Raw genomic sequence first — 22,565 nt, 5'->3', positions numbered from 1 at the left:
GTTACCATGCTCAAGGATATGGGTTCAAGCCCCTGCTTCTCACCTGCAAGGGGAATGCATCATGAGTGGTAAAGCAGGTCTTCAGGCATCTCTCTCTCTCTCTCCCCTCCCCTTCTCCCTTCCCCTCCCCTTTCAATTTCTCTCTGTCCTATCAAATAAAAGAATGGAAAAAAGGGGGGGGGGAGATGACCCATGGGAGCAATGGTGGGCTTGTCTTGTAGGTTCTGAGCCCTAGTGATAACTCTGGTGGCAATAATTAAAAAAAAAAAAAAAGGAAGGAAAGAAAAGACATTGCATGAAAATATTATGAATCTTGGCTTTTGCATTTTTGAATCTGCTTTGCATTTTGGGTCCTGCAGGGTGGGATTTCTTCCTCCCATCATCTTGTCTTCAGAGCAAGGAGGAGAGAAAGATGGGACTCCCAGCCAGAGTGGAGGAGGGCTGCAGAGGGGGAAGGGGGTTCGTCAGAAAGAAAAGGAGTGAACGAGTGCACAGAGGTCTGGAGCCTTCTAACCATTTCCAGCTGCTTCCACGCCCATCAGGCTTCCTGCCTTGGGAGTGGCAGTTTGTCTGTTTTTACCCCATCTTCTCATCAAATGTGCGATCTAATTAGATCCTTGGGTGCCTTCACCTCTACCAGTCTTCTCATGCCATCCTTCCCACAGTTGATCCTGCCCCTTGCTCAGCCCTGTCCTTCTCCATCCTGGGCAGGCGCCCCTTCTGCTTCTGTCACTGGCATCCGCCCAGCACCACCGCGTGCTGGTCCACATCCCACTTGCTCTGGGAGCCTAGCCAGGCTGAGGGGCGCAGGAGGGTGTCAGCCAGGTCAGGAGGTAACGGGAAGGGAAGCTCAGGGGATCAGTCTCCAAGTCTCCAGGCATAGCTTTGCCTCCTGTGGAGGAGGTGGGTTCTCTTAGGCCAAAGCCTCTCACCTCTTTGAGCTTCCGGATTTGGGGTAAAATGTTGTTTATCTCTTTGGCAAAGTGCTATTTACAGTTTTTGCCACTCCCCCCCCATTTTATTTTATAGTGCTGCTTATTGTCTTAATATTCACTTGTGATATTAATAGCTTTTTGCCTGCCTCCAGGACTGTTAAAGAGTCAAGTGATGTATTATGGGTGTGTATGTGTGCGTGTGTGTGTATATAATGTAAAAGGTTTTATTTTATATTTTCCCTTCTGTCGTTACAACAGTCCTCTATTTTTATAAAGACCATACTCGGGTCTGTCATGTTATGTCTCCCAAATCCATGTGTGGAGTGCAAGCTGGCTTAGGACCTGTGTCGCCTGTCTTTGACCAGCATTTGTCAGACCAAAGCAGCCACCCCCACCCACACACTCACATTCCTCAGCATGTGAAACACACAGGGCTGGGCCGAGGAGGCTTTGTGGATTTTCTTTTCTTAGTATCTCAACTGAATGCGTTTTTTAAAAATGTATTTATTTATAAAATTGAAACACTGATAAGACCAGAGGATAAGAGGGGTAGAATTCCCACCACCAGAGCTCTGTATCCCCACCCCTCCCCTCCCCCCAATAGCTTTCTTATTCTTTAACCCCATGGGAGTATGGACCCAGGGTCATTATGGGGTGTAGAAGGTAGAAGGTCTGGTTTCTGTAATTGCTTATCCACTGAACATGGGCGTTGACAGGTTGATCCATACTCCCAGCCTGTCTTTCTCTTTTCCTAGTGGGGCGGGGATCTGGGGAAGCTGAGCTCCAGGACACATTGGTGGGATCCAGGGAAGTACAGTTGGCATCATGGTAGCACCTGGTGAAAAAAAGAGTGAACATATAAAGCCATACAAATTGTTGACCACTCATGAACCTAAAGGCTGGAATATTGCAGATGAAGATTTGGGGTCTCTGTTTTGGAAATAGCTAGTAGGTCTATTTTAGGTATATTCCAAAGGGCCCATGACTTTTATTAGTTTTTGCCTGAGCTTGACATTTGATATGCAGGTGGACCCAAGTTATTGTCTGTGAAGATGATGTCATGGCTGAAAAAAGGGCTTGAAAGCTGCATCAGGGAAGAGAGTAGCTCCCAAACATGAGAAAAGTGTATAAATATTGTTGACTGTAAACCCTGTCGATTTGATCTGGGGCCCTCATTCAGCATAGGAGCCTGTGTAACCTCTACATTCCTGTAGGTGTGAACTTGAGGTCTGTGGTCATCAGTAGGAACATTCTGAGTTGCACCAATTTCAGGACCCATCTTCTTCAGGTGGTAGATAGAGTATGTTATCCAACTGCCCCTTTGGAGGATGGAACATTCTCTACTATTGTTAATCCACACTGAGGGCAAGGTCCTATGGGGGCCCCACAGGGGTCCATTATGTTGTTCCTGATGGAGATAACCAGTGATAATTGAGAGAGGGATCTATTTGAGGTCTAGGCTTACCATGTTTGTGTGGGAATCCCAGGACTCCCCGACTAGGACCCCAGCTGATGGGGTGGCCTGGTAGTGACTAAAGAGTCATCATTAAAGTGTGCCAGTCTCTTGTCCTTATTCAGCTTTTGTAGTCCTTATTTTGATAATGTTAGCTTTGGAGTGAATGAGGGAAGTGTAGTAGGAAGTAGGTGAGGAGAGTATCTAGGTCTAAGTAGAAACTATTTCATTAGGTCCTTTATGGTGTCTTTTTAGGTCTTTCTACTTGCTTGCTTCATTTATTGACTCACTGCAGACTATTGTGCACTCTTGCTTTCAGGTACATATTTTGCCCTAATTTATGGATACATGCGTACATCTGCCCTAGCTCATGGGATCTGATCTATCTCTAGGTTTTGAGGTTTTGTTAGGAAGTCGACCACCCGAAATGGAATTACGGAGTCCTATGAGAAAGGAAAGGTCTCACTTGAGTAATGATGCTGAAGGGTTGACATTGAATGCTTTTCTTTTGCTTTCTTTTTTACTTTATTGAGACATCATCAACTTTTTTATCATTATTATGTAGATATTATTATTAGATAGAGGCAGACAGAATTTGAGAGCGAAGGGATGATAGAAAGGGAGAGAGACAGAGAGACATCTACAACATTGCTTCACCACTTAAAAAGCATCCCGTCCCCCCCCCCCCCACCCCGCACAGTTGGGAACTGGTGGCTCAAACCCAGGTCCTTGTGCATTGTAACGTGTGCTCAACCAGGCGTGCCACCACCTGGCCCCGACATCATTGATTTGTGATAGACTGCATATATCTTAAGGTTTATATATTTATTTATTTATTATTATTTTGGATGGAGTGGAGAGGTAGAAGTTGAGAGGGAAATGGTAGGCTGTGGAGGAGGAAGACAGACACCCAAAGCACTGCTTCAGCATTTGTGAAGCTTCCACCTGCAGGTCGGGGTCAGGACTTGTGCACTGTAATGCGTGGGCTCAGCCAGTAATGCGTGGGCTCAGCCAGTAATGCCAGCACCTATCCCTTTCTCCCAAGGTTTATTTATTAGGAAAGATAATGAGGCTCCAAGGTCCCAGCTTCAACCCCTCATACCACCAGAAGCCAGAGCTGAGCAGTGCTCTGGTATGTATGTATGTATGCATGTATGTATGTATCTGTCTGTCTGTCTATCTATGTATCAGTATCTTTGTTTCTCATTAAAATAAAACAAATAAAATATATTATAAAAAAAGAAAGAAAAGAGTGGGAGAGAGAGAGAAGACTAGAGCACTGCTCAGTTCTGGCATAAGGTGGTGTCAGGGCTTGAAACGGGAACCTGTGGGGAACTCAGGCATGGATGATGGTGCTCTAAACAGGCTGAGCTCCCTCCCTGCTCTGAGATTACAAGTATTTAAAGGGTATATGATGGTGTTTTTTTTTAATGAAACTATAATCATAATTAAAATAATACACATGTATTTATTTATCTCCCCCCAATATTTCACTGGCTCATTACTTTCCCGTGTCTCTCCCTCTCTCGTAAAATAAATAAATCCACAACAACAACAAGCCTGGGAGGTGACACAGAAGACTTGTGTGTGTGAGGCCCTGGGTTTGATCCTCAGCACTGAATATGCTGGAGTGGTAAGGTGTGTGTGTGTGTGTGTGTGTGTGTGTGTGTGTGTGTGTGTGTGTTTCATCCCCAACACAAATCCCAAACAAGTCTTTGAAAGCCCTCTAACTACTCCCACCCCCTTCAACTTCTGATCTGCTTTTTTAAAAAAATGTTTTATTTTTTTATACTGAGATATTGAGAAGGGAGGTAGCAGAGAGAGAGAGAGAGAGAGATGCAGCAATTCTCTACTACTTGTGGAGAATCCTCCATCCCCAAACAGATGTGGACCAGGGCTTGAACCCAGGTCCTTGTCATGGTAATGTGTGTACTCTACTGGGAACTCCACTGCCTGGCTCCTGGTCTGCTTTCTGTTGCTACAGATGAGCTTGCATTCTAAAGGACCAGCAACATTGCTCACTTGGATAGTGCACCTACTTTGCCGTGCACAAGACTCAGGTTCAAACCTGGCCCCTGCATTGGTAGAAGCTTCAGTGTTGTTATCTTCCTTTCTCTCCTGCTCTGTGATGACAACAAAAGAATTTTATGTAATGGAATCACTTAGTATACATTTTCATGTAGGGGTGGGTGGGTCTCACTTCTTTCATTCAGAATACTTGTTTTTGAGATTCAGAGATTCATCCATGTTGAGCAGATCATGAATTCATTTTATTGCCGAGTCATATATCATCTGTTTGTGGGTGTGTAGGCTGCCTGCTATTTCAGGCTATAAAAAGAAGCTGCTGTGGACATTTGTGTACAAGGCTCTGTGTGGACACAGGCTTTTGTTTATTTTGGGTAAATACCTAGGAATCAATGGTTTGTATGGTAGCTGCATGTTTAACTTTTTAAGAATCTGCCCAAATGTCCAAACCGGATGTAGCATTTACATTCTCATCAGCACTGTGTTGCTTCCAGTTCATCTGCATCCTTGTCAGGTCCTGGCTGGATTAGGCTTTTAATTTTCGCTACTGTAGTAGATATAGGAAATGCATCTCATTGCGGATTCAGTTTGCATTTCCCTGGTGATTAACTGTACTGTGCATTTTAAAAATATTCTTTACTGAATGCCATATATCTCTCTGATGATGTGCTATTGAAATTTTCATCCCTTTTTACAGTGTTGCTTGCTGTCTTTTTAAAAAAACTTTTAAAATTATCTTATTTATTTATGAAAGGAATAGGAGGAGAGAGAGAGAGAACCAGATATCACTCTGGTATGTGTGCTGCCAGGGATAGAACTCAAGGCCTCATGCTTAACAGTCCAATACTTTATCCACACTGCACCACCTCCCAGACCACAGTGATGTTTGCTGTCTTAATACTGAGTTATAAATGTTCTTTTATATTTCAGAGGGAACTCTTATGTCACTTATATGTTTTGCAGATAGTTTCTGTTTCTGGCTTATGTATTTACTTATTCATTTCTTATTAATTTATTTATTATTTTGCTAGAGCACTGCTCAACTCTAGCTTATGCTGGTGCAGGGACTTGAACCTTGGATCTCTGGTGCCTCAGGCATGAAGGTCTTTTTGCATAACCATTATGCCCCTTGATTCACTTATTTTAAGAGAGGGAGAGAGGATGGCACAGAACATTGATCTGGCTTATGCATATATGGTGTTGGTGCCAGCAGCTCAAACTCAGGGCCTCATGGAAGCAAGTTCTGTGCTTTACGATTAAACCACCTGCCCAGTCACTCACCTTTTTTCTAAGAGCATCTTCTAAAAGACAAAGTTTTAGTCTGATCAAGTTCAATTCACTGATATTTTTTATAGTTTATATATTTATGGCATAGTTAAGAAATCTTTGCTATGACCCTGGAGGTGGTACAGCAGCTAGAATGTTGAACTTGAAAGCATGAGGTCCCAAGTCCAATCCCTGGCATCGAACGTACCAGAGTGATGCTCGGGTTTCCTCCCTGGGACATACCAAACCCCCCCACCCCCCCGTTGGTCTTGTAAAAAAAAAATGAATGAATGAATGAAAGAAAGGAAGAAAGAAAAGAAATCTCTGTCAAATCCAAAAATCACTTAGATTTTTTCTGTGTTTTCTTAAATCTGTGTTTTCTTAAATAGATTTTATGGCTGGGGAGACAGCATAATAATTATGCAAATGGACTTTCATGCCTGAATCTGAAGCCCTAGATTCAATTCCCAACACTACCATAAACCGAAGTGGAATATAAATAAAACTCTGTAGTTTTTAGGTACTACATTTAGACCTTGGTCCCTTAGAAATTATCTTCCAATGATAGGATCAATGTTGCTTTTGTTTGCTTCGTTGTTTTATGTATATGGATTGCCAATTTTCCCTGCACCTTTCAGATTTCCATTGAGGTGCCGTTTGTTATACCTTTGTGGAAAGCCACTGACCATGATGCAGGGTTAATTGCAGGGCTCTAGCTGTTCCACTGATGTAGAAATGCGTCTTTATGCTAACCTCCACATTGTCTCAATGACTGGAGCTCTATAATAAGCCTTGAAGCCAGGTAGTCTAAGTCTCTCAATTTAACTCTTCATTTTCAAAGGCTTGCAGTTATTTTGGTCCTTCCTTTGAACTTTAAGATGTATATGTGTTTTAGAATCAGTTTGTCCATTTTATCCCCCAAAGAAACTACTGAGGTTGTGCAGAATCTATAGAAAAGTTGAGGGACTGGGCGGTGGTACAGCCAGTTAAATACATAATAATAATGGGCAGGGGCCAGGGTTTATTTATTTATAAATTAATAAAGTACTAAAAAAGAGAAGTTGGTGGAGGATTATTATCTTAATAGTATTGACTCTTCTGACCCATGCAAACTATATATCTCTCATTTAATTTAGATGTCTTATCTTATTGATTTATATTTAGATAGAGACAGAGAGAAATTGAGAGGGAAGGGGGAGGTAGAAAGGGAGAGAGAAAGCTGCTGCATTGCCTCACTATTTGAACTTTCTCCTGCAGGTGGGAGCTGGGGAATTGAACCTGGGTCCTTTCATGTGCTAACATGTGTGCTCTATAGGGTGAGCTACCACCAGCCCCTTGTCCGTGAGTTTAGTTAATTTCTCTCAGCAATGCTTTACAGTTCTCAGGACTGCGTGCCTTTTGCCAAGTCTATTGCCAAGTAGATCATTTAGTTAAGCTACTCGTTGTTCATGGTGTCTTAAAAAACTTTTTAAAAAGAATTTTTATTAATGAGAAAGATAGGAGGAGAGAGAAAGAACCAGACATCACTCTGGTACATGTGCGGCTGGGAATTGAACTTGGTACCTCATGCTTGAGAGTCCAATGCTTTATCCACTGCACCACCTCCCCAGACCACATCTTGAAATTTTCAACTTTTATTGTTTGCAACTAGGCTTTAGAGATGTCACAGATGTCTCAACACTGATGGTGTAGCTTCAGCCTCCCCTGCCCCTCTTTTTTTTTTTAACTCAGTTAAACAGAACAGAAGCCTGGAATGCAGAGGTGCAGGGCATTTGCACCATACTTCAAGCACTGGAAATGGCATGTGAAAGCATCTGCATCCTTCTCTGTTTAAGCCAATAATTCCTCCCGTGGTAAATCTGACCCTCCCCTAATCCCCCCCCCCCCTTAGATTTCCCTGTCTTCCTGAGGGTGAGGAGCAAGAGGGAATATAGTGCAGCCCCTTTAAGAGACCAGAGCCAATCAGTCTCCAGGCCACTGAGAAGGCAGCCCAAGAATTAAGATAAGCAACCCCCCTCCTGGCTGGTTTAAATCAGGGTCTTGAACCTTGGTGCCTGGGCTACTGAGCAACAAACAGGAACCCTGGTGATAAGGAGGTGCTAGCTACCAGACTTGGGGGAGAGGAGGAACAGCCAGATCACCCACAGGGACCTGAAAGGCAAAGGGGAGGGCGGTGTCACTAACTGTGGGTGGACTGAGAGAGGCCACTGGTACACAGTCTACTGATAATCATGGCCTAAAAGGTTACCCATATATAAAGGCTTTAGACAGTTAACGTCTCATCAGTATCTTTATTGTACTCTTTATGCCACTTTTAAAAAAATTTCTTTATTGGGGAATTAATGTTTCACATTCAACAGTAAATATACAATAGTTTGTACATGCATAACATTCCCCAGTTTCCCATATAACAATACAACCCCTACTAGGTCCTCTGAATCCTTCTTGGACCTGTATTCTCCCCACCCACCCACCCCAGAGTCTTTTACTTTGGTGCAATACACCAATTACATTTCAGGTTCTACTTGTTTTTTTTTTTCCCCTTCTGATCTTGTTTTTCAACTTCTGCCTGAGAGTGAGATCATCCCATATTCATCCTTCTGTTTCTGACTTATTTCACTCAACATGATTTTTTCAAGCTCCATCCAAGATCGGCTGAAAACGGTAAAGTCACTATTTTTTACAGCTGAGTAGTATTCCATTGTGTGTGTGTGTGTATATATATATATATCACAACTTGCTCAGCCACTCATCTGTTGTTGGACACCTGGGTTGCTTCCAGGTTTTGGCTATTACAAATTGTGCTGCTAAGAGCATATGTGTACACAGATCTTTTTGGATGGGTGTGTTGGGTTCCTTAGAATATATCCCCAGGAGAGGAATTGCAGGGTCGTAGGGTAGGTCCATTTCTAGCCTTCTGAGAGTTCTCCAGACTGTTCTCCACAGAGGTTGGACCAATTGACATTCCCACCAGCAGTGTAGGAGGGTTCCTTTGACCCCACACCCTCTCCAGCATTTGCTGCTGTTACCTTTTCTGATGTATGACATTCTCACAGGAGTGAAGTGGTATCTCACTGTTGTCTTTATTTGCATTTCTCTGACAGTAAGAGACTTGGAGCATTTTTTCATGTGTTTCTCAGCCTTTTGGATCTCTTCTGTGGTGAATATTCTGTCCAAGTCCTCCACCCATTTTTGGATGGGGTTATTTGTTGTCTTGTTGTTGAGTTTGGCAAGCTCTCTATATCTGTTGGTTATTAAACTCTTGTCTGATGTATGGCATGTAAAGATCTTCTCCCATTCTGTGAGGGGTCTCTTGGTTTGGGTAGTGGTTTCTTTTGCTGTGAAGAAGCTTTTTAATTTGATGTAGTCCCATAGGTTTATACTTGCCTTAGTCTTCTTTGTAATTGGATTAGTTTCATTGAAGATGCCTTTAAAATTTATGCGGAAAAGAGTTCTGCCAATATTTTCTTCTAAGTATTTGATAGTTTGTGGTCTAACATCCAAGTCCTTGATCCACTTGGAATTTACTTTTGTATTTGGTGAAATACAGTGGTTCAGTTTCATTCTTCTTCATGTTTCAGCCCTTTGTTTCCAACACCATTTGTTCAAGAGACTCTGCTTTCCCCATTTAATAGTCTGGGCACCTTTGTCAAAGATTAGATGTCCATAGGTGTGGGGGCTTTATGCCACTTTTTAAAACTTTGTCTTTTTTATCTTATTATTTTATTATTTAATACTTTTTATTTTAATGAGAGACACAGAGAGGAAGATCAGAGCACTGCTCAGCTCTGGATTATGGTGGTGCTGGGTATTCAACTTGGGACCTTGAAACCCCAAACATGACAGTCTTTTGTATAACCATTATGCTGTCTCCCCAGCCCTATTTTAATTAATTAATTAATTAATTTTTATTGCCACCAGGGTTGTTTCTGGGGCTTTCTATTTTATTTGATAGGACAGAGAGAAATTGAGAGGGGAGAGGGAGATAGAGAGGGAGAGAGATACCTGCAGACCTGCTTCACTGCTTATAAGCTTGGAACATTACAGTATATAGTTCGATACCACACCTGCCACTGAAGTCCTGTATCCATTACCTATTTTTAAAGGGATAAAGAGAGGGCTTGTCTGTACTCCCTCCTGCCTGCCTTGCATCGGCATCCTCCAAAGATGGGAATGTGATTTCTTGGACATAAAAGTGATGCCCCCTGTGACAGTATGGTTGACACAAATGCAGGCAATATTTTGCAATAAGTTCTTGTGTTCACTTTTACTACAATGCCTGGATTTACTCTCCAAACTCCTGAGTGATGCAAGCAGTTTCAAAGACAGCCAGAAGCAACTCTACCCAGAAACCCTTGTGGTTGAGTGCACTGTCCCTGGACAGAGAGCCACCTGCATGCCTACCTGCCCTCTGACTCCTTACTCAGGGCCAGAGATGCTCTGACTACCTTGTCTGCTCTCCCTCCTTCAGGAATAAATAAAAATAGCACCCCCTCCTCCCCCAGAGCCTGGCTTCTCTATTGGGCCGCCAGGCAAATATTTCATAATATGGGCTCATCTAATTGGGCATGGTGCCAGCACCTGGCAGGCCTCAGTTTGCCAGCATGCTCCAATCAGGCGGGGTGGCCTGGGTGGGACTGGAAAGGGCTCTCAATCCGAATGGGAGGCAGAGGCAGTGCTCAGGTGGATGGCTTCACTGGGGGAGGTGCTGCTGTCTGGGGCTGGGAATAGGGCTGTCCCTAGGCCAGCTGGCTCCAGCCAGCCCAGTGCTGAAAGGGTTAAGGCCAGCCGCCATGTGTGGCTGTTAATGATTGCTACCCACTGGGGACTGCTGAGCATTAAAGGAAAACCTTTTCCCTGCTCCTGAGTGTGAAGGCCGTGGTGCCAGCGGAGGGGACCTCAGAGGAGAGCCGGTGAGTGTCTGTCCTGCCGATGGACATCTGTCTGGGAGCCCTCCACCTGTCTCTTCCAGCCCAGAAGCAGGTTTTTGTTTAGACTAGACAGATTTTCAGCTCAGGGCCAGATTTCTGTATGTTGTTATTTATTGGAAGGCAATTTTGCCAAGACTGTTTGAGTCCAAGGGGATGAACTACCAGCAGAGAAGCCAGAGTTACAAGCCATTGTCTATCCTGATGCAGAGACAATGGTTTTGTGTGACCACTGCCCACAGAGCTGGTGTCGCTGTCCTCCCTCTCTCTGAGCCATTGTCTCCAGAGCACAGCTGGGGCCCTGGAGCCTCTCTACTGGACGGGTTTCCTGGTGGAGAAGGAGACAGCAAGAGGGAAGGGGACAGCGGTGCTTTGCATGCCTTCTTCCCTGGAGTCCGGTGACCACTGGAGGGACTCAGGGCATACGTAGCAGAGTGGGGGTGTATATGCAGAGAATCGTTGCTGTGCTGGACTCTTAACTCAGTAAGAAGACAAAGTCATCATTTGGGAGCAAAACAAAGTCATCATTTGGGAGAAGAATTACTGGTGCTGTTTGACTCAGTCACTTTTTCATGGCAATGGCTAGAACAGGGAATGTGGACAAGAGTACCTTAGCTGTGCTGGAGAAGGTGGGCTGGCCTGACTTTTCTCTGCTTCTGATGGTATGTGTGTGTGTGTGTGTGTGTATGTGTGTGTGTGTGTGTGTGTGTGTGTGTACTTGAGCCATCTGATGGGGGGGGCTGCCTGATTTGTACTCAGAGGAGAGATGTTGACTTTACCCCTTACCTGAAGCTCTTTTCTCCTGGTGACATAATGCTAGCCCAGAGGGGATTTGGGGAAGGTACAGAGCCTCCCTGTGTCCCTCTGGAAAGCAGATTTGGCAAACCCAACCCCCAGTGGTTTTCAGTGTGGAGCTTCCTCAGCCCAGGCTGCCCACAGGCAAACAGAAACTGAGCACAGTAAGGGGGAGGTGCCAGCCACCAGACTAGCAGGGCAAGAGCAAAAGACGCCAAGTTTCTGCGCATGTGAGTCAAGAGAGAGGGGGAGCAGAGACTGGGAGACGAGCAGGGCCACACAAGTGCCTCAGCCAGGGTCACACATTGGGAGACACACTCCGAGGACTCTCACGTGATGTTGTCCTGGCAGCCGCTACTCATAGAAGTCAGCAGGCTATTCATAGACTCATAGACTCCAACAGGTGTGGGGAGGCTCACCTGTTACACAGGTGTCACTTAAAAAGTGGGCGTCTCATCTGGCTGGGCCCAGCACAGCATCCTTTACCCTGTCCTCCTCTCTCCTCCCCTCCTGGAATATTCTGTGTCCCTCTACCACTACAGTCATCATTCAGGGCTATCACATGGTGGGGGACGAGGGAGGAGAGGAGAGCAGTGGGGTCCTTTACCTGCTCCCCTCCCCCTTCCTTTCCCAGATTCCAGGAGCACCTCTTCACCCCACTGGAACCTCCTCCCCTCTGCAAGCCAAGGCTTATCAGGGGACACTGTGGCACCTGCTCCTTGTGCTGTTTGTTTAGGAACAGGCTGTTTCCCTGTGATTACAGTAGGCTCCAGGTCCCTGTGGGGGGTGGGGGAGGGACTGAAGTCTGCTCTCCTTGGAGATTGTTCTTCTGGCCCAGGACCAGGGACCCTAAAGACCACATCCCCTATACCTCCTTAACCTCCAGTCCCCAAGGGAAAAGGAAGGTAGGAGGAAGGAACAGTGTCTCTGCTTTTCAGCCCACAAATACTTACTAGGAACAGAATCTTCAAGTCCTAGAGACTGGAGCATCTTAATGTGTATGTGGACTGTCTAAATTCATTCTTTTTTAATTAAACATTTTATTTATTATTGGATAGAGATAGAAATTGAGGGGTCAGGGGGGATAGAGAGGGAGAGGGAATGAGAGACACCTGCAGCTGTACTTAACCACTTGTGAAGCTTTCCCCTGCAAGTGTGCTCTTAACCAGGTGTGCCACTGCCTGCCCCTTCCAGAGTCGTTCTGAGGAGATGTCGGGCTGCATCCATGGAGCACAGGTCTTTATGGCTGAGCTGAGGTCTCTAAGGGAACTTGCATCCCCTCAGATCTCTGAGCCCACATCAACTGGTGGAGAAACAAAGTGGCTTGGAATTATGTGCTTCATAGAATCCAAAAAGTTAGAACCGGAGAGTGGCTTAGCTAGCACATAGTTCTGTACTGTGGCATAGAATATTCTATAATGGTGGGATGAGCCATGACTTTCTGTCCAGTATGGTAGCTTCTAGCCACAGTGCCCATTGAGTCACTGAAAAATGCTTAGCATAACTAAGGAATAAAACTTTCCATTTACTTGAGGGAGCTAGGCAGTAGTGCAGTGGGTTAAACACACACATTTATTTGATCATATTTATGTGGTACTGGGGAAAGAACCGTGAGTCTTGTGCATATGTGGTATCCACGGGAAACCTCTCTGGCCCACATTTTTATTCTACATACTTAGAAAAAGAGAGAAGGAAAAGAGAGAAAGATGGTCTTTCTTTCTCTCTATTTTGTCCCTGACACACACACACACACACACACACACACACACACACACACACACACACACACACACCAAAGCACTGCTCCAACATTTACAGAGCTCTGGTTGGTGCTGTCCATGGTGCTTTTGTGTGAATTCTGGGAATTGAACCCAGGTCCTTGCATACACTTTACCATTGAACTGAACTTTTAATTTTATTTCATTTCAACTAAATGAAATGTAAAGAAACCACGGGTGGCTAATGGCTAAACTGTATGGAATTGTGCCACTTGCTGCATTTTACTCCTTTGTTCTGCAGTGATGAGAGTATCAGTCACTTACTGAGCAGGGATTCCCTTTATGCTTCATATATGTGATTTTGTCTTCAGGGTCACTGCATGTTACAGATGGGGAAACTGAGGACACAAAAATAAAGACATCACAGCTTCAGGGTCATCCACATCCACACTGTCCACTCTCTCATTCTTTGTTGTCAGAAGCTCTCTGAGTCCTTTCCCTTGTAAGCCTCACTTTGCTCTCTGGGACATCAGGAGATCTCCAGATGGTTGTCCATGGGGTGGGGTGTGTGTGTGTGTGTGTGTGTGTGTGTGTGTGTGTGGAATGGGACAGGACAGACTTTGCCCAGGCATAGCTGTTTTCTGGCTCTTTCTGCTGGTAGTGCTTATTCTGAGCAGACAACCTGGGGGTGATTCCTCTGTTCTCAGAGTCCTTGGCAAGCTCCCCTAATACATGGGAAGTTCCAGAGAAAGAAGCAGCAGACCCTGGAGAGTTGAGGGGGGTGTCTCCCAAGAAGTTGAGGAGCAAGACTGACATTTATATACCATTACCTTTGCCTCTGACACCCCAGCCCCATGCCCTCCGAGGAGGGAGCACCTTCCTCCAGAAGCCCTAGCCCTGGCTTCTCATGCCGGATTACTGCCTTCCCTCCAGACAAAGCCTCTGCTTTGTAGCTGCTTCTCATGGCCATTGGGGAAGGGGAGGGGCAGGGAGGGGAGGAGCTTTCAGCAGATGGCATCTATCCTTGTATTCCTGCTAACAGGGATTTGGAGCTGATCACCCCTGCTTCATTCACCCATAATTCAGCACCCCCAAGGCTGAAAGGCATTTGTGCCCTCCTCCTGATGCCCCTCCAGTCCAGCCCTGGAACAGGAGTTGGGCCCACAGCACATACCAGTGAGAGAGTTGGGGCAAACAGATCTCCCCTGGATTATGAAGTGCTCTCCCTCTTCTGTCCTGAACTGGGGACACAGGCTCACGTTGGATAACTGTAGGGACCAGGGTCAACCAAGGGAGTTCAGTCTCCTCTCTGTTGTCACCTTGGCTAGGGCAATGACCTCAGCTCCCTGACTTGGAAATGGCCCTTGCTTCTTCTCAGAGAAGAAGCAGGAGTTCAGGAGGCTGCCTGGCCCCTGGGCCCACCCCCACGGCTTCTGAGGCCTCTGTCTTCTGCTGTCTAGTTGGGTGGAAACCACTGAATGGGCATGACCGTCCCCATTATGAAAACGAGGAGCCCAAGACACAGAACATCCCTGCCTTCTGGCCTTGATGAGTTGGGGGTCAAGGAGGCATTTGTAGTGTTTGAGGGCCTAGAGGGAAGATACAGCAGCCTGGCTGTGTTTCTCTCTAAACATTTAACCTTGTAAATTTCCTGCCCACAGGCTGGGGTGGGATCGCTGGGGTGGGATCACTGCTGTTAGAGACTCCAGCACCCAGTCTGCTGAGCTGGGGAGGAGTGACCTCCTGCTGCCAGGAGTGGACAGCTGGGCTGCTTCAGCCAGGAGGTGGGGGCTTGGGACCAGCTGAGCTGGAAGAGGGTAATTAATGATTGCTTCCTCCCCCGCCATGCACTCTGGGGACTCCTATATTGCTGACTATCAGGAGAGGCAACCAGGCAGCCAGACTGAGGGAAGGGATGAGGCTTCTTCTTCTTCTTCTTTTTTTTTAAATGATTTTCTTTTTTTTTTCCCCCTTTATTGCCCTTGTTGTTTTATCATTGTTGTTGTTATTATTGTTGTTGTTGCTGGATAGGACAGAAAGAAATGGAGAGAGGAAGGGAAGACAGAGAGGGGGAGAGAAAGATAGACACCTGCAGACCTGCTTCACCACCTGTGAAGCGACTTCCCTGCAGGTGGGGAGCTGGGGGCTTCTAATGCCAGTCCTTGTGCTGTGCACCATATGCGCTTAACCCACTGCGCAACCGCCCAACTCCCTGGGATAAGGCTTCTTATCCCTTAGCCAGGAGCCAAGCAAAACCAGAGAACAGGAGGGTCTGGCAGGCAGCTCCCCTGGTGGAACACACACATCATCATGTGCAAGGACCTGGGTTTGAGTCCCTGGTCCCCACCTGCAGGGAGGATCCAGACCTCCAGGCCATTTCTTTTATTCAGATAAACAGAGGAGGAGAGATGGCACTTCCTCCACCGCCATGGTGTGTAGTGTCTGGGGTTCCAAGCTGGGTCAGCACATGCTGAGGTCTCTCTCGGGCCCTGGTCATTGTCATTTTTTTTCTTTGAAGATAAATGGAATTCCATAGAGTAAAATAATGCAGCTTAAACAAACATGCAACACACAGAATGAAAAGTCACCCCAGCTAGGGGGTATAGATGCCCTTCCCCCACCCCACCCCCACTATGGAACAGAAGGCTGGTCTAGGGACCAGGCCTATAAGACAGTAAGAAACCAGAGGAGGACATGATCGCGGGGTGGGGAGGACTTCTGGATCTGACCTCAGATTTATGATTTCCACCCCTTCCCCACTGAGCCAGTTCTAGTGCTTTCCTGGGGTGAGGGCCATGCTTAGGGCAAAGTTCCCTGCCTTTCCAAGACTGAGCCTTGGGGCCGAGGGTAGGGAGTGTGAGGCTAGGCTGACACAGGCCAGAAGATGGACAGCAAGGGTCTTATCTGTTAGACACTTAGCCTGGAATTTCCAGGTGCCCCAAGTTTTCTGGGAAGAGGGGGCCACCCTTTTCTTGTCATTTGGGAGCTTAGTGTGACATAGGAGGAGGGGTGGAGAGGAGACAGGCCAAGGACAAGACTGATGGCTGACGCCCCTAGACTGGCATTGGGATGTGAAGAGGGCCCTTCCTCACCTGAAGAATGGCAAGAGATGCCACCAGTCCCCTCCACCTCTGTGTGTGACCAGGGAACACAGGGGCTTTGGGGAGTGTGCTGCTCCCCAGCGATTGGGGGAGTTACAGTAACAGACCTGTCAGGGTGCCGGGCAGTGTACACTGCTCTTTGAGTTGAGGCAGAGTGCTAGAGCCTTCTCCTCTCCCTGAGAACAGTTATGACACCCAGAGGGGGAGGTGGAAGAGCCAATCCTCTCCTACCTCCCCCTGCTCCACAGGGAAGCAGAACTCTCCCTGGAGTGTGGACTGTCCTGGCTTGGAATTTGCTGGCTGGTGAGGAAGCAAGAGGGAGGATGGGCCCCAGACAACCCTCCTCCCCACTCACCTCCAGCTAATGAGCTGTTTTGCCAGCAGCCAAGGCTTTCTGGGGGTGGGGTGGCCTGGCCAGAGTGGATTCACCATCAGCGCACTCTAGGGTGCTATGGAAATGAAACAGCTTGGTGTGGGGGCAGCTAACCTGGAGGAGCCCTGGGAGTAGGAGGAGTACTTGAGTGTATTTCTCCTCACTGTTCCCTGTTTATGGTGGTGAGATCTCTGGGCTGTGTGTGTGTGTGTGTTAACCAGGCTGAAACATTGCTGCTTTGGACTGTGTACTGCTAGGCACCACTCCTGAGAGATGCCAATTCCTGGGAAGGAGGCTTGGAGACAGTCAGTACACAGTTAAATCTGTTGTGAGCCTGTCACTCAGATTTAGAGGCTGAGAACTGAAAAGTGTCTCTTGAACTGAAGAAAAGCCCTAACAAGATGGAAATATCAATACAGATACCCCCGCAGTAGAGACTCTGCCTCCTTTCTTTGTGCTGTGGTGGTCTGGCTGTATCTGGAATGCCAGCCTCTCATCAGCTCTGCCCCACATGCAGCCATATTCTTAAGCCTGAGACCATTTCTTTCTGTAGCTCAGGCACCTGGTATATTTGTTGATTTGTCTTTTTCAAAAAATAATCTTAGCTATTAGCTCCTGTGCACTAAAGCATTCCATATTTTGAAAGCTTGTGGTTATTATTTAAAAATTTAAAAAAATATTTATTTATTTTCCCTTTTGTTGCCCTTTTTTTTTGTTGTTGTTGTAGTAGTTATTACTGCTATTGTTGATGTCGTCATTGTTGGATAGGACAGAGAGAAATGGAGAGAGGAGGGGGGAGAGAAAGATAGACACCTGCAGACCTGCTTCACCACTTGTGAAGTGACTTCCCTGCAGGTGGGGAGCTGGAGGCTCGAACCGGGATCCTTATGCAGGTCCTAGTGCTTTGCTCCGTGTACACTTAACCCACTGCGCCACTGTCCGACTCCCACCTTGTGGTTATTATTACAGATTTACAAGGCACCTTGAGAAAATGAAGGGGTAAAGAAGTGAGGTCAGAGGCTGGGTGGTGGTGCACCTGGCTAAGCACACATGTTACCATGCACAAGGACCCAGGTTCAAGTCCCTGATCCCTACCTGCAGAGGGACAAGCTTCACAAGCAGTGAAGCAGTGCTGTTGATGTCTTTCTCCCTCTTTATCTCCCCCTCCCCTCCCAATTTCTTTCTGTCCTATAAAAAAAAAGCCAATACTAATTCCTGTGAGGTCTTACGTTGTTGGGTCCTGCCTCTCCCCCGGCGGCACTGACATTACCCTCCCGACAACATTACCCGCCTTAGTGAAGTGAAGAAGGCGACAACCTAGAAGAAGAGTCTGGGGCATCTAGCCTCTGTCACATAATCCTATTTACAACTTGAGAGTCTCCCTTTCCCTGGCTGAAATTTGAAAGGGCCATCTAGAGATTCATTCACTATTATTATTGTTGTTGTTATCATTGTCATTGTTGTTACTTTATCAGAGCACTGCTCAGCTCTGGCTTATGGTGATGCTGGGGATTGAACTTGAGATCTAGGAGTCTTAGGCCTGAAAGTCTTTTTGCATGACTGCCAGGCTGCCTCCCCAGCCTTGGAGATTTGCTCTTGAGAAATGAACAGAAATGTCCTTCTCTCCCTTCTTGATGGCTGTTACCTGGTCAGCCCATCCTCCTGTCTAGGTGAACATGAAAGCCAGCCATGCATGTGGAGGAGGACTCTAGCTAGGCTGTCTGTGTGCTGACTTAATTCTGAACATTTCTGAGTTCTCAGCTAGTGTGTGTGTGTTGTGGAGGAAAGGGGGGGGTGGGGAGACACTGAAGCCTTCACTCCCACTCTTGGTGCTGTCTTTCTGGGCAGGGGAGAAGTAATTTAACTTGTGCCCTGAATGATGGCACTGGGAGGCCCCTGAGCTCACAGTGATATTTTTGCTTCTGGAGGAAGAAAACTCCTTTTCCCAGAGCTCCTCCGCCCCCTCCTCCTGTGTAGATGAGCTTAATTTTCTTCCCCTCCTAATGAAGATGGAGCAGAGCCAAGCTCTCTATTCAAAGGGGAGCCAGATTGGGGACCTGACTGAGGGGGCGAGGGGGGCAGAAATAGAGCTTTTCTCGTAAAGAGGAAGTAATTAATTTTAACAGAGAGTGAAGATAGGGAAGCCCTTGGTAATCAACTGTCAAATTCCAATCTCAGGTGGTTAAAATACAGAGCATGGGAAGTTTCCTTTTGTTCGTTCCTTCTCTCCCTCACTCATCACACAAGTTATTTATTGAGCACCTACTATGTACAGACAGGGATCTCAGCAGGCCATTAAGAGAGGGTCAGACCCTCCTTCAGGGTGAATGGTAGCAGGGCTCACCTGACTAGATTAGAGATGGAGAGAGGGCACCATTTCGAAACTGAAGCCTTTTGGCACCAGGATAAAGCATTTCTAAAAGTACCAATAGGGAGTCGGGCTGTAGTGCAGCGGGCTAAGCGCAGGTGGCGCAAAGCACAAGGACCGGCATAAGGATCCCGGTTCGAACCCCGGCTCCCCACCTGCAGGGGAGTCGCTTCACAGGTGGTGAAGCAGGTCTGCAGATGTCTATCTTTCTCTCCTCCTCTCTGTCTTCCCCTCCTCTCTCCATTTCTCTCTGTCCTATCCAACAACGACGACAACAATAATAACTACAACAATAAAACAACAAGGGCAACAAAAGGGAATAAATATATAAAATAAATATAAAAAAAGAAAAAAAAGATTCATTTGCTAAAAAAAAAAAAAAGTACCAATAAATCGCTGAAATATGTTAAATGTTTGGATGTGGGGTTAGTTGCTTAAATACTACCAGCTATTGATTCCATCTGACCAGAGTGACTCAACTCATCACAGGTTAAATGATGATAATGTCCATTTGCTTTGCATTCGCCGATTGCACTGTTCCCCTGACTGAGTTCTGTTGTTGATTAAAGAAATTCGATTAGCTCCTCCTGTTCTGGTCTACCGTGACTTCACAGAGCTGCCCTGACAGCAGACTGTGATGTCCAAGCGATGCCCACACTGGTCAGAAAGGGCTGTGTGCCTCCACAGACAAAAACGGAAGGAACCTGAAGGTCAGAGCAAGTGGCGTTTCTCTTCAAAAGACCGTCACAGTGGCTAAGGTGCCAACAGGCCTGCCAGAGTCACTCAGGCACTCCCTGGGACAGAGGCCTGGAGGCAGGGGACAGAAGGGGTGACTTTCAGAAGACCCTTTCTGTCCCAGCACCCTAAGATGTGGAGGACATCAGAAGGGGAGACCTGACCACAGCTGGCGCTGAAGAGCTCATGGCCCATGCAAACCTCCTCCTGAGCAGATCTGACTCCTGACAGCTGGGACTGATCCCTTCACATCTGGGAGGATTTTCAGAAATAAACACGAGGTGACCCCCCCCCTTTCTGGCCCCCAGCTGCAGCCCTCTTGCTCACAAACTTTGGAAGGAGGCTTTGGTCCACTTACACCCGAGCAAAGAAACTGGGTTCACCCTCTCTAGCACCTGGACGCCCAGTCCCGTGCACCCCACCTGCTCCTTGCCCACCAGCCTGGCCCAGGTGGAGGAAGTATGGATGGACTTGGCAGCGGCACTCTGGGCATTATGCTGTGATCTGGAGCAGGGGGCTGGGCAGGCTGAGCAGGCAGAAGAGGCTTCATCCATCTCTACAGCAGCAGCGGCACAGGGATCTGGAGCTGCGTTGCACCCCATGCCCACGGGATCGGAGAGGGCTCTGGGTGGCAGGCAGAGTTGCACTCAGCTCTGGGGAAGAAGGACTGTCTGCCCTGCAAGTGGAGCTGGCACAGGTCTCTGCCGTGCAGATGGGCATGCAGCCCCAGACGCCACCCGCCCCCCTTCTGTGTCCTTAGCTCAGTGAGGTCAGGCTACCTGAAGTTCCACACCTGCTCTGTGTCTGCCTGCCTTGCTCCGATTCAAGCCTTTCTCCTTGGGCACCCGAATGGGGAGGATATTTTCTCTGGCTTGTTTATTGTGCCTCCAGTGTTGTGGTGGACATACTAGGAAGCCCAGGGCCCTCTAGGGCACCTGGGCACTCCTACCCCAGCTCCCCTTCCTCCTCCCTGCTGCCCCAGCCAGAAGAGGGAGGCCGGCAGTTTCAGCCACACGCCCTCATCCTGGATCCTGGCCCCACACTCCTGGCCTGTGGAGGACTTACTTCTCAGAGGGATGTTCGGAGCAGGGTGGCTGGCGGGTCCTCTGAGGCTGCTGAACAGGGCACAGAGCTGCCAAAAACATGCTGAAGTTTCGGGCTGATCGGCGGGTCAGGTAGGGGTTACTTCAAGGGTCTGGGAAGCCCAGTGCTGGCAGCTTCGGGGCTTCGGGGCCTCAGATGAAGAGCCTGCCTGACGTGACCTGGAGAAGGCAGGGGAGCTAGGTCAATGGCTGCTGCATTGCGGTGCCTGCGAAGAGGAAGCTGTTTTGAAATTGGTAGCGCCGGGGTGGAGAGCAGACGTCATGTGTAGGGGTTGCTGGGTAGGAGAGGCTGGGACAGAGAATCCAGTACACCCTGAGATGCTGCCGGCTGACAGTATGTGTGTGTGTGTGTGTGTGTGTGTGTGTGTGTGTGTGTCTGCATGCCTGCCTTTCTGTCTGTCTCTCTGTCTGTCTGAATTGGTCCCTGCAAGGGAGGTGTCAGCAGACTTAGCTCAGGAGCATGGGAAGCAGAAGAGAAGTTGGGGGAAGGGTGGCAGGTGCTCTGTGCCAGTGGCACCTCAAGGACCTTAGATGTCACAGGCTGTCTGTTCCCAGCCCCCCAAGGTGGGCCACACCCAGGCCTGAAGGTCACTACAAAGGTCCCCTGCAGTGAAGTTGAAGAGACCTGGCAGAGAAGGTGCACAGCGCTCGGCATGTAGGGAAGTGGACTGTGTGCAGGGTTAGAACCCAGGTCTGTAGATTGGGGGTCCTGACCTGCAGCTGGGATTTCCACATGGGCTACAGCCACTGCCAACTGTGCTTTGACTGTGTGTCTTTGGATTTGATCTGAACACGACGGGTTTAGAAGCTGGGGAAGCACCTTTGATATTATCTTTAGCTTCAGCAGACAGTCCAAGGACAAATGTGTGTCCCCGGCTGTTGAGAAGGGGCCTCCAAAAGGTCACTCAACTCGTCTCGTGTGCGTGAAAGGCCCCGTCATTTTCCTCTGAAGCTGCTGGCCTGACGCTACATGCAGAGTGCTGACCCTTTGCTGAGGGTGGTTGGGGGGCCAGGGAGGTGCTTATAAGCTCTGACTTGGCAGACAACTTGTCCAGTTGCCTGCTTCTCAGGGTAGAGTGAGGCTGCTCTGGGCTCCTATAGTATCTTTCAAGAAGGATGGGTGAGGGGGGTGGGTGCTGGCACACCCAGCAGAGCACAAATGTTACACTGTGCAAAGACCCAGGTTCAAGCCCCTGGTTTCCACCTATAGAATGGGAAGCTTCACCAGTGCTGAAGCAGTACAGCAGGTATCTCTCTCTCTCTCTACCTCCCCATTCCCTCTCAATTTCTCTCTATCTCTATCAATAAATAAATACATAAAAAATATTTTTTTAAAAAAAGAAAGATAAGTGAGGGCCTGGGATATAGCATAGCAACTGTCCACCAGACTTGCATGCTTGAGGTCCCAGGTTCGGTCCCTGACACCTCTAGAAGTCAGAGCTAAGTAGTGCTCTGCTTTTCCTCTCTCATAAAAATAAATAATTTAAAAGCACTTAAACAAAAAAGAAGAAGGGTGGGTAGCCTGGGAGGTAGCACAGTCTTGAACTCTCAAGCATGAGGTCCTCTGGTATTGTATATGCCAGAGTGACACTTGTGTGTTTCTCTTTCTCTCTCTCTCTTTCTCTCTCATAAATCATTTTAAAAAATTTAAAAAGACATCTGGGTGAGAGGACCTACAGTTCACCTAGCCGCCTGCCTTCTGTGGATGTTTGAGTCTTTACCACAACATTCTTGGCCAGCAGCCCCTGCGTGCAGAATCCACTTC

At 47.5% G+C, this 22,565-nt stretch overlaps 1 protein-coding gene across 21 annotated transcripts in view; it reads left to right on the top strand.

Annotated features, from left to right (window-relative positions):
• The window catches only part of PLEKHA6 (pleckstrin homology domain containing A6), a 166,331-nt gene that overhangs the window by 96,664 nt on the left and 47,102 nt on the right, over positions 1 to 22,565 (top strand). Inside the window, exon 1 of one of the 21 annotated variants that reach the window (XM_060178650.1) lies at positions 19,844 to 20,872. The exons of the other annotated variants lie outside the window; for them this stretch is intronic. Coding sequence (XP_060034633.1) covers positions 20,841 to 20,872 — 32 coding nt within the window. The 5' untranslated portion in view covers positions 19,844 to 20,840. Of the gene's footprint in view, positions 1 to 19,843; positions 20,873 to 22,565 lie in introns of those variants that run through there. 21 annotated transcript variants of the gene reach the window in all.

Source organism: Erinaceus europaeus, chromosome 19 (genome assembly GCF_950295315.1).
Source record: "Erinaceus europaeus chromosome 19, mEriEur2.1, whole genome shotgun sequence".
NCBI lineage: Eukaryota > Metazoa > Chordata > Mammalia > Eulipotyphla > Erinaceidae > Erinaceus > Erinaceus europaeus.
Note: the sequence above shows the minus strand (reverse complement) of the source record. Positions and strands in the feature narration are given on the sequence as shown.